Raw genomic sequence first — 12,099 nt, forward strand, 5'->3', positions numbered from 1 at the left:
TGTGTCCTACAAGCTTGTTTTGTCACCTGATATTACATCTACGCCCAGCAAATTTTGCTTGTGCGTGCACCAGATGGTATACATATGAGTAGAAGAGCATAATCATATTAAGAAACAAGACAGAGAGGAGTGGGCCTGTTCTTCTCTCTAAAAAAGTAGCAAAAGGTTTACAAGAAAACAGTCTTTAGGATATGGAACATGATTGGAACAGACATGACAGCAACATCCCTGGCCAGATTAGCTGGAAGAACCAGAGACACCTTTTCACTTTGCAATTTTCATAATGGTGTCAATATGCCACTTAGGTTCTACAGTAATAGCATCACTAAAATTTCAAATACTAGAAATTGTTAGCAAACTGCTGCTTTTATTGATTGCTGGGCTATTCTTTGTAAGCAGAGTTTCTTCCTGATGATGTCGGATGAAAACTCCTAGTGGCATATTCTTTGTACATATCAGGAATATTTAAAAATTAGTTCCTTGGTAGGAATTTTAATACCTGTAGTAAACTATATTCTTTTGAACAGATCCATAGCAGGAATAAATAGGCTTTAAAGAAGGCTGAATATTTTATGGTTCTTTGGTTAATTTCCTGTAGCTTCACTGGTTTTTATTTGTATTTCAGGGTGCAGTGTGAGTAAATTTGTTTTTCAGGGTGCAGTGTGAGTAAAGAATGGATTTTTCAGATAAACCAAAAATAATGTAATGAGGAAAAAAAAGAAATCACTCCTCAGAGTTCAGTAGGAATAAAAATGTGAGAAAATTATCAAGGAAACAGCAAGCAATCTTATGGAAGCCTCCAAACTTGCTTACCAACATCCCTCAGGTTTAGGAAGTATTTCAAATTTTTCACCAGTTTTCAGTACACCCTTAGCTATGGCATCTGTGTTTTTATCTCCCAAGGTCTTGTGTTCTTTGGCAGACTTTTTGAGTTACCCTGCACTGCGTATCATCTCTAAGCCTTCTGCTAAGATTCTAAAGAATGAGAGCATCAGGAGACTTTATTCTTAGAACTAGCACTACTGCCATAACCTTCTGTTAAGCCACGGCTTAAAATCTTGCAAAACTATTACTTTCCTTTTTCAAATCAAATCTACATATTTTAAAAATTTGTTTGCTCTGAGCTTGCAACTAGATTCATGACTGCTTTGGTGAACATTATGTAAGGAAATTTTGGATGAACAAGTCTTTCAATTTGACTGGCTTGCTGCCCTCAGCATCAAGCCCATGTCTGTGATCAGTTGAGCCAAGATCTTCCCTCCGCGTGTGGGCAAAGGACTGCTTTTATGAGCTGGCTTTGTTCAGGCTCTGATGGTCTCTCTCTAAATCCAGCCTCTCAAGGAAGATCAGAAGTATGGGAAAAAGTTACCTCTTTTATGCTGTTTATGGTCCCATAAATTTTTAACTGTTAGAAGTGATGGCCTTTTATGGTCGCTAAGTATTCTTTATCAGCAGAGCTGTTGTCCTTTCTTTGTGAAGGAATTTGATAGCTTTATGAATGAAGATAGGGAAGATTCTGCCCATCTTCTACATAAATTGTGTGTTAAATGTATTTTGTGTGTGTGTGTGTGTGTGTGTGTGTGATTTTTGTCATTTTTCACTGCGTTAGCACAAAGGCAGTTTCTTTGTGTGTATTTGCTTGATGGTTGTCATAGAATTATCAAAGTAGATATCCTGACTTTCCAAAATACTGACAGTGATATTTGAGAAGTCTTCTCTTTACTTGACGAAGAAGCAGTTGTGACTGTAGTGATAGTAGTAGTAGTAGGGTACACTGTACAAACATTGTAATAGTGTTTGGATCACAACCTTATATATATGTTGTACCAGTTAACAACAGTAAAAAGAATAATTTGAGAATGCTCTTTTACAGAGTAAGTTTCAGGAATTCCCAAACTAGGATGTGTGACCTTGAATGTATTTCTTTTGACTTGATAGAAGTATTTTTTTTTTTGTGGGGTCTTATGACCAGTCAACAGTCCATTGTGATCCAAGTTGCGCTTGTAGAGAGAGGGACGTAGCAAAGATAATAGATTTTTGTAATGCATCTTTATGCATACACATGCATATACATGTGCATCAGAGTTCTGTTTTTCCATAAATTTTAACTTCCACTTGTTAATTGTTGTAGCTTGTTTTGTATCTTAGTCTTGGAATTCCAAGTGATGAATATGAGTGGAAATAGGTTTGGTGGAAAAGAAACAATCAAAACAAAAATTCTAGGTTACAGTGAAAATCCATCTACATTTTCATTGTTTCTGACTTAGTTCTCCTAATGGTCCCTTTGTATTTTGAGGTAGCTGAGAGGGATTTTTTCAGGCTAAATAATATTATTTTTAAAATTGTCAGTATAGTTGGCAATATGTAATGTACAGAATGAAGGTTTATCGTGAAAGTCTATCTTGAAGAGGTTTAGATGAATTTGTTATTCAAACTCCCTTCTATCCAGCCTTTTTTAAAGACATATGTGTGATTTCTTTTACTTATCTCGGTATTTTCCAATACTTTCCTGCAAAAGATATTTTAATTCAAACAATAAATACTTTGATTATATTTGCTACAAGATTACATTTGCTACAAGACTAGAAATAACTATGTGCTCCTTCCATTTTGAAAATCACCAACTTCAGATTGATTGCAAGTGCCATTTTCTCAATATAGATAAAAAGCTACTACTAATTATTACTTACACTTGATAGTCCTGTCGGTGATGGGAAGTAGCTTTTTAGATTGATGGTAGTGCTTTCTAATATAGACAGCATTTTCCTCTTGCATAAGGCACCCGCATTCCACCAGCTCTCCATCACTTGCTGAATGTTTTATGACCTTGTGAAAATGTCCTGCATTTATATAACAGGTTATTTGTAGAGCTAAGAGAAATAATTTTATGAACAGGATCAAAGATTAAATAGGTTATGGTATTAAGGCAGTATATATTGATTTAGAACAATTTGCTAAAGGTTGGGAGCTTGTGACTGAAAAATGTTCACATATGCCAGTTCAAAACCAAAATCTATGTATCAATATTATTGTCTGTCCTATAATAATTCTTGCTTTTTACATTAATTACTCTTTTCATTGTTTATCAGGATTATAACAAGTCGTGTGTATTTTCCTTTTCTCTCCTAACCAAAAAAGAAATCTCAAAATTACTTAAAGTTTGGGTTTGCAAGAATATGACTGGAGACAGAATAAATGGAAGAAAAATTTAGAACCCCGTTAAACAAAAGGCTAATGTGTTGAAAGGATGCTAGTGCCATAGAAAGCACTTTTGATTACTAGTTGAATCACTATTTGGAATAAAAAATATCATAGAATATTTCTAGAGAAGTAATTATTGTAGGTTTTGACTAAGTATTAATACCATTGTAGCTGTATGACATAATTTTCTTGAGCTTGATCATCATTTATGTTTTGGTTCTAAAGTGTGTGCATGATCCAAAATCCTAGAGTTTACTGTTAACAGTAGTTTCATTTTGACAGGAAAATGTTTTGTAATTCTTTCTTTTGTAACCACTGATATACAATGAATGAAATATGAGCTTCTTGTATTAATAATAAACCTATAGATGCATTAATAATAGACCTGCATTTGTACTCACCTATAATTTTCCCAGTTTTGTGTATCACTAGTCGTAGCACATTTTACTAGTTTTTGAAAAAGTTGATCATTTAAGGTGATCATTAAGTCTGTGTAACTTCAAGTTTACTTGTGTGGATTTGCTTTAGCTAAAAAGTATTAGTAAGTATTTTAGTATTATCTGAAAGCCCTGTAACTCATATTTCTCTCTGGGATAAAACAGGGTTTTATTCTTCCTGATGTGAATTGTTTTGGCAGCAAAACCAGACCCATCAGTGCAAAATGTTTGTTTGTTTATGTGTGAGCAAAGAATGAAATTCACCAAGGCTAGTTTGCTTAGCAGCTACCAAAATGACATTACATGGGAAAAAGATGTAATTCCTCCTGATTTAGCAAGACGATTGATATGTGGAAAGCATCTTTAATAAATCTTTGCAAGATCCAGCTATTCAGATGTTACCTGAACTGGTTTGTTGAAAAATTTTTAAAGCCGAAGAGCTTTTAAGCTGCAGGACAAAGACCTCCAAACTAGGGAATTACAGCACTAATATGGTTGATGAAACTTGGGTTCTAACCCCTTTCTGAGCAGATTTCAAACTGACTCAGGGTGAGTGACTGCATAAATTATTTCCACAGTTTGTTGGCAGGATTGGAACACAGCAACTTCAGATCCACGCTAACAGTCTCAGCACTTAAATTTAAAGGAATAAATGATTTTAGAAGTAAATTTTGCCCTCTATTCTTTCTCATGGGAGCAAATGTATTTTGCTGCCAGTATTTCTGACTGCATACCTGGGAGTAGGCCCAATAACTCTACACTACTGGAATGCATATGGGATACACAGACACTTTCAGAGGTGTTTCTAGTAGGAATAAGGAAAGAACTAGTTCTGTTTTGTAAGATGCAAGTAGAAGTTTATCTAGACTGCCATTATTCAAGAAAGCTGCCTGAAACCACAACTGGTGTAAGAAAGGGACAGTAGGAAGGTGAAAAGAAAGGCAAGATCTTTTATTTTCCTTGTACATAACAGAATTAAATAAATTTAGCTTAGTGAAACTCAAACTCAGAGAGAATATAATTACTATTTATAAATGTTTGGAGGTGTATTACCCACTAAGAAAGAAGGGGAGAGTTATTGATACTACGGGATAGTCAATAAAAAGAAGAGTTGAATAAATGTACAGATTGTAGGAAGAAGTTCCAGACTGTGAGACTGTGAGTGTCTGGAATAGGCTTCCCATTGGAACAGTGTAGAAAAATCAGGAAGAATCACAAGTAATCTATACTTAAATGATGCTTAATGCAATTATGACAGGGGTTGTGATGCAATCATCTATGACAGCAGAGGCCCTCTCTTCAAGTTGGAATCCTGCCTGGTATTCCCATCAGGAGTAGCACTGGAGCTTAGAAAGTGCTATTCAATGTATGTGTTTTGTGCATTTGCTTCCAAAATAAAATGTCAATTTGATTGTGCTTTTAATTAATAATCCTTTGTGAAAAACAGAGCTTCCTTCGGAGAATCAGCTGAAGCACTCTAGTGTAGCTTCTGGAATGGTTAGCAGAATTAGAATTTCCTTTCTTTAGAGAAGATGGGTGTTAAGTCAGCAATAAGGCTTATGGAATTCAAAGATAATCACATGAGCAGTAAAAGAAACAAGTCTAGGGTCCACATTTATCTGCTTCTCAACCACATACTTCTGGCAAAGTTATTTTGGGAAGGTGACTCCTCTTCCTTTTTTTGTTTATCTCCTACCTATTTAGATGTCAATTTGAGGTGTAGCCAACAGTATTCCTATGGAATATACAACATTTTTCATACTCATAAAGATAAAATTTTCACTTTTTACCTGGGTGGCTGTTGTAGATATATCCTGTCCATGAGCAAAGTGAACAAATGAAGCTTGAAGAGAAAAGATGTTAGACCTAGAATAACTGTTGAGACTACCTTTCTACTACAGCCAAGTAAGAGTGAGAAATACATGGTTGCCCAGGAGCAACCCTGCAGTATGTGGGTTGTGTTGTCTTTCAGAGCTTTTTACTACATTCCTCAATGCTCCTGGGTACCTTAACTGGCTCTGTGTGCTTGTGCAATGCTGCACCCAAGCCAGTAACACAGTAGGGTGAAAAAAACATTGTGGAAACCACTGCAATTTGGCCCTGAGTTGGCCAAATAAACTGTATTGTCAACCCTGCACAGAGCTACTCTGCAGTTGCTGCGTTATGCTTCCCAAATGGACTCAAATTGTCTGTTGGTGGAACCAGCTCTTGGATGCCTGTGGCTGTAGTATGTTTACCCTGCAAAACTCAGGCAATACTAGATGCTTGAAAATTCAATATAATGGAATTGCATGAAAGATTAAAATTTGACACTTCCTCCTTTTTGGAGCCATATTTATTAATGTAAAACCCACATAATAGTAATCTGTACTCAGAGTTTTAAAAGTCAGCCTCTTATGCAAAGATCACTGTATACTCTTACTGGTAGAATATTGTAGCAAGGGTTATGTATATTTCAAAAAAGCTAGTAGTGCAGTGGTTGGTGTTATGAAAAGCCTGCTGAAATGCTGCATTATTGTGGTAGTACAGGAGTTGATGAGCTTTCTTAGAATTGGAGAATTCATGAAATGCTGGTATCGAATAAGGTCTTGTTTTCTATGTGATTTCTAAAAATAAGTGTGTGTGCATGTGTGTGATATACTGTGCAGTATTTGACTTTAGGAACCGTAATAAGAGTAGTGATCAATACATCTTTATGGTTTAAGGATATAGCTATTATGAGCTTAATCATAGAAGTGTACCTATTTTTGTAAACTGGTCTTATTATATTGGTAATACGATTTGGTTATATGCAGAAACATTTTTGTATATATTGGAACAGCATAACATAAGTCTTGGTAATCCTTGTTCTTTGCTCCTTATAGACAATGAATGATTTTGACTATTTAAAACTACTGGGCAAAGGAACATTTGGCAAAGTTATCCTGGTCCGAGAGAAGGCTAGTGGAAAATACTATGCTATGAAGATTTTGAAAAAAGAAGTTATTATTGCAAAGGTAAGGAAGGTTATAGTTTTAATATTATGTCAGTTTTTGAATGGAATAATCAACATCCAATACATAAGGTGTATTTGATTTTTGATGGTAACTAAGTTTGACAGAAATATATGTGCAAAGAAAATGAGTGAAATATATTTAGGTGTACAGATTTTGTATGCCTTTTTCCACTCTCCTATAACCTAGAGTGTGCAAAGGCACTGAGATAATTCACTGCGCAGGAAATTGATGTGATCAAAGTGTAAAACAAGAAAAAGAGCATTGTAGGGTATATTGTACACCTAAACATTTTCTAAGTGATCTGCAAGTTTATTCAGATACAGTTAATTTAATGGGCTTATGCTCTATTTTTGTTATGTTAGATAAGAAATCTGTGCATGGGTATAACAATTTTATTGTTTCAGTTTTTGAGGAAAAAGAGAAGTCTGAAGCTGATGTCTGAAAAAATTATTTAACTGGAATTGTCCAGTCGCTTACACTTGATTAGTGTAGCATTGTTAACTCTTGTGGTTGGTTATAATTTTACTCAGTTTAAACTTGAAGATTGTGTACTCAGCTCTGTTTCTTGAAGTTCTAGAGTTTTGAATCCTGTTTGCACAAAACAGCTTGAGAACAGGAATGCTACACACTACTGTCATCATTATGCAATTAAAAATAATCCCAATTACTAATTAAGGAGGTTTTTGAGGGATGTGGACCTAATTGAATTTTTTTGAATGCTGGAGGCTAACAATACCATTATTCCCAAAGACTGAATGTGAATGGCAACTACTATGTAACTAATATGTATTCTATTTTAAAATATTATTCACGTTTTTCCAATTTTTCTGTTGACTAATGGAAAGAGAGCTTACAGCATTCTGCAGGCTACCTTTATGTTCATTTGTCTGCCTCTCACTCACTTTCTAATAGTTTTTGAATGTGTTGATCATTCTTGATTAAATTTGATAGAGGAATAGAAACCTCAAAGGCGATTATGTTTCTTTGAGCTTCATGAAAACCAGCCCCTGTGTTGCTTTTTTATCAACTTGATTCTGATCTAAACCTCATGATTCACTGGAAAATAGTAGATTCCTTTTTTTCCCCATGAGGGTGATAGCAGTTTAGATAGGTTGAAAATTTGCTCAAATTACAATTGATGAAGAATGGGATTTACAAAAATCAGTAAATGTTGTCTCAGTTTGTCTTCATTAACATGAATAGGGTCAATATCAAATTAATGTTGTGTGCATTTGGAAGCTTAATAAAATAATTAATGCTCAGTAGTAAGATTAGTGAGAAAATGTAATTAATCCTTACCTTTTCCTTTAACACTATTGAAAATTATACCAAAAAGTAAAAGTAAATTAGTTAAATAAGAATTAAAATATATTTTTCATCACAGTGTAAAAAGTCTCTATAGTGGTATACTGCAATGCTATGTATGTCTGTATTAACATTTTCCTCATAGATAAGCTCTTAAGTCTATCTCCACATCATTAACATATGAGGGAAGCTTTTGAACTTGGTATTTCATAAAATTGAGCAGATGCTTAACTCACATTCATTTTTAAAAATAGTTTTAATTTTGGATATAATAAAATGCATTTACAAATAATGTTCTGTTCTCCCTCCTTTTTAACCTGTAGTCTGAACCTGAGAATTAACTCTTTTCCACATCACCAATTAAAAAAAAATGCAGACTAAATTAGATCACTGAAGATCAGAAAGATCAGTGGCAAGTCTGTTCAATTTATTTTCATGTCATTGTTTATTACAAGACTGCCCATCAGATCATAGATAAAGTGTTTTATTCAGTTTTTTTATATCATGGTTATTTTTTTTTCTTACCTTTTCACTAACTCCTTCATTAATAGATACGCTTCGTACTTTAAAGTGGCCATTTTTGTTGAAATCTGATGGTGTAAGAGTCATCGGTTGAGTGAAGACATTGAAGTTCCAGTTTTAGTAGTAAAGAGGAACTTTAGCACAGACCTCCTTAGTAGTTTGGAATTTTGAATCCCTTCTTTTTCAGTAGTGATACAGAAATGTATTATCTTTTGCTTGGTAGAAGATACAGATGTTACCTAGGTTGTCTTGGGTTGTGAACTAAATTGGGTACTTAAGCTTTGCAGATGTACTGAGAAATTTTATGAAATTAATGGAATAGAAAAAAATGTAGGAATAAAAATGTAAGTTGAAGTTTACATTGTGTTAAGATTTATTTTTGTCAGGTTAGAAACATCCACTTCAAGTCCTGTGATTCTTAGGCTTTTTTCTGATGTCGCCTCCAGCCTTTCTCCTTTGCCTTCCCCAGTCTGAGCATCTTGAGTATGTCCTGGGTGTGAAGCACAGAGCTGCAAGGTGCAAAATAAGGGAGCAGAACTTTCAAGGCTGCTTCGAGGAGCATATTCCTCTTAGACAGGGGACCAAGAAGAGTAATTTGGGAATTATTAGGAATATTTGTCTATTAAAGCAATGGAGAGGGGCTTAGAGTAGGTGGCTCCTTGAAGCACTCACTGCTGGTGCTCACAGTGGTAACTGCTACCTCCTGTTCAAACTTTCATGTCTTTCTCAACAACGCAAGACCCAGTCCATTCTGTGGTCCAGCACCTTAGCAGTTGCATCCTTCCTTACAGTTCCTCCACCCAGCTAGAAATTGTTCGTCAGATCAGTTCACAACTTTCTGGAAACACAGCTGTATACTTAAGGGAGAGAGAGTGAAACTTTTTTTTTTTATTCATATATTCTAGTAAACACAGTGAATGGGTTTCATGTCCCCCCCACCCCAAAGGGGGAAATATCCACAAAGCAGAGGATGCAACTTAAAAGATTACTTCATATTGTCATTCTTCATATGGAAAACTTCTAAAGATATGCTGAAAAATCTTTAGACTTGCTTTTGCCTTGAAGTGCTTTTTTTGTTGTTGTTTTTTTTCCTCCAGTATGTGGCTATCTGTATTAGCTACACTCAACATTACACTGTTATTCAGCTAAATGGCATCATAATTTATATTACTGCTAATTCTGTTGTTATTTTTTTAACTTCTTATTTTGACAATTTTAAAAGTATTATTTAAAACTCCTGACATCTGTGTTTACTTTGGAGTTTAATAATACCTTATCTTCAGAGCAGAGCCTGATAAGCACATACAGGACATTAATGTTATATTGGTATTATTTGTAGCAATATTAAAGTATATTCTGACTAAATAAATTTACTTAAGCAGAGTTGTGGCTGATGCTTGAGTCACCAAGTTAGTCTTTAGTTCAGTATAATACTCAGCTGATGCTTAACACCACTGTAAATGTCAAAAACCAGCCTTGTGCTTCTGAGGCTTTTTAGGTCAGGACCCCAGCAGCTGGGGGAGAGGGGGTTTCCCAACATGTGTTACTCAAAGAGCAGCATAAAACAACCATATGTACATAATATGAACTCGCTAAATTTACTGTCCTCCTCCCTGTCCTCAGGAGCTGTATGAGCCCTCTTCTGTGCCATCCTCTTGTGCTCACCCCTCCAGGCCTGTGCCTGTGCTTTCTGCAGGCCTGGTGGTGCTGGGCCATACCCTGTCCCTGGGCTTTGCTGCCTCCCTGGAGGCTCCTTCCCACCTCTGGTGTGCCTCCTGCCTGGGGATGGGCATAGGTTCAAGGAGGGGCATAGCTTTCCCAGGCACAAATACCTGCCGAGGTTGAATTAGTTTCATTTCTCCGTGAAAGGGGCTTGTGGTAATCCCTGCCTTTTAGGCTGAGGGATGGTAGAGCGTGTCTGTCTTGTTCTGAATTGCCCCATTTTCAAAATCTATCTGGGAATGAGGAAAGTCATTTCCTGGATGTTTCCAATCTTGTTTGGAGGAGGTCTGCATCCGTGGGGAGGGAGAGTAGGCCCAGCCAGAGAAGCATGTCTCATGTGGCTTCTATAGGATTGGGCGGAGGTTGAGGAGGGGTTTTGTATGGTCTCTCTTTAATTTTGGCTGAATGGTTTTAAACAAAAACAAACACTAAAACAATGTTTAGAAAACAGAAAAATGTTCTAGCTGTTTTTACCATTAGGCTAAATTAGACTATATTCTACAGTTGCCTGTCAGCTACTAACGGTGTATGTTTCGTGCAAATTGATTCAACTTGTGTGTTCATTGTTCAGATAATGCACAATGGAATGGCATTTTCTGATGACTACATTTTTAAACTATAAAAACATTTTTTTTTTTTTGTGCCCTGCAATGGATATAAAGACTTCATTTTAAAACAATAAAAAAAAGAAGAAAAATAAAAGAAATTCAAATTGCATAATTGCATGTTGCCAAACTTCAATTTACTTTGCAATGTATTCTCAAAAATTAATTCAAAAATATGAATACTTTTCATTTTTCCTTTAAAGCAAGCAGGTTCATTCATTTTCTAAATCTGTAATGTTGCTTTGTTTTTGGAAACGTTGACTTTTTCCATGTAGTTAATTAAGTAGGATTTTATATCTTACTTCAAACCTGCTTCTTGTACTTCTTATTTCTCAGGATGAAGTGGCTCATACACTTACAGAAAGCAGAGTATTGAAAAACACCAGACACCCTTTTTTAACAGTAAGTATGAAGAACTAATTTTAAGTGCAATTAAGAACATTTAACAGGTTATTTTCAATGACATGGACATTCCGTTATGAACATAATTTATGAACAAATTTTTTTGAAGCCTTTCTTGTGATGATTTATAAAGATGCAATATCTGTCTGGTATTTACAATACCTTTTATTAGAATATGCATTTAACAGTTCAGAAATAAAGTTTTGAAAAGCTTAACTGCACTGAAAGCAATTTTTTGTATATGAACTCTTTTAATAACTCTTTTAAAAGTTATTGATTTCACATAGTTGTCAAGTAAGTAATTTTTGCAAAGAAAACTTCAAACTGTTAAGAATTCAATAAAATGACAAAATACCTATTAGTTCAGCAAAAGCAACCCATGAAGCAAGAAAGCTTAAACACCACTACTTCAATATCTGTGTCTTCATGTGGTTAATGTTTAATAGAAATAAAATACTGAAGAGAAGATGAGAATTTTTATATTCTTGACAAATTATGATTAATAAATTTAATTTTATAACAGACTTTCTTCTATGGAAGTAATTCTTACACTTCTCCTTTGATAATACATTAGAAAATCTTTAAATTGATTTCAAAATAAATAACATGTTATTCTAAGATAGGGGAAAACTATATTTTTCTCTATTAAAAAGATGAAAGCATGGCATGGAAGCTTCCTCATGTAGAAAAACATGAACCCTTTAGAAAGGAAAGGATTGCATTTACATTGCTTGGTCAAAATACTCTTGGAAGTTCAGTCAATGAGACCTTCAAAAGTTTCTTGAATTAGAGTGTAAAAGGTAAGCAGGAGTAGGTGTATTTTCACTGAAGTCAAGCAAAAATGTCACTACGGTTGTATTTTTATATTTTTCTGATTTTATTAAACAAGTGTTTTAGGGCATGTAGTAT

At 34.8% G+C, this 12,099-nt stretch overlaps 1 protein-coding gene across 2 annotated transcripts in view; it reads left to right on the forward strand.

The window, feature by feature from the left end:
• Window positions 1-12,099, forward strand: part of AKT3 (AKT serine/threonine kinase 3) — a 151,596-nt gene that overhangs the window by 94,060 nt on the left and 45,437 nt on the right. For both annotated transcript variants that reach the window (XM_035320807.1, XM_035320808.1), the window contains 2 exons: window positions 6,503-6,634; window positions 11,125-11,190. In XM_035320807.1, coding sequence (XP_035176698.1) covers window positions 6,503-6,634; window positions 11,125-11,190 — 198 coding nt within the window. The remainder of the gene's footprint in view (window positions 1-6,502; window positions 6,635-11,124; window positions 11,191-12,099) is intronic.

This window comes from Oxyura jamaicensis, chromosome 3 (assembly GCF_011077185.1).
Source record: "Oxyura jamaicensis isolate SHBP4307 breed ruddy duck chromosome 3, BPBGC_Ojam_1.0, whole genome shotgun sequence".
NCBI classification, from domain to species: domain Eukaryota; kingdom Metazoa; phylum Chordata; class Aves; order Anseriformes; family Anatidae; genus Oxyura; species Oxyura jamaicensis.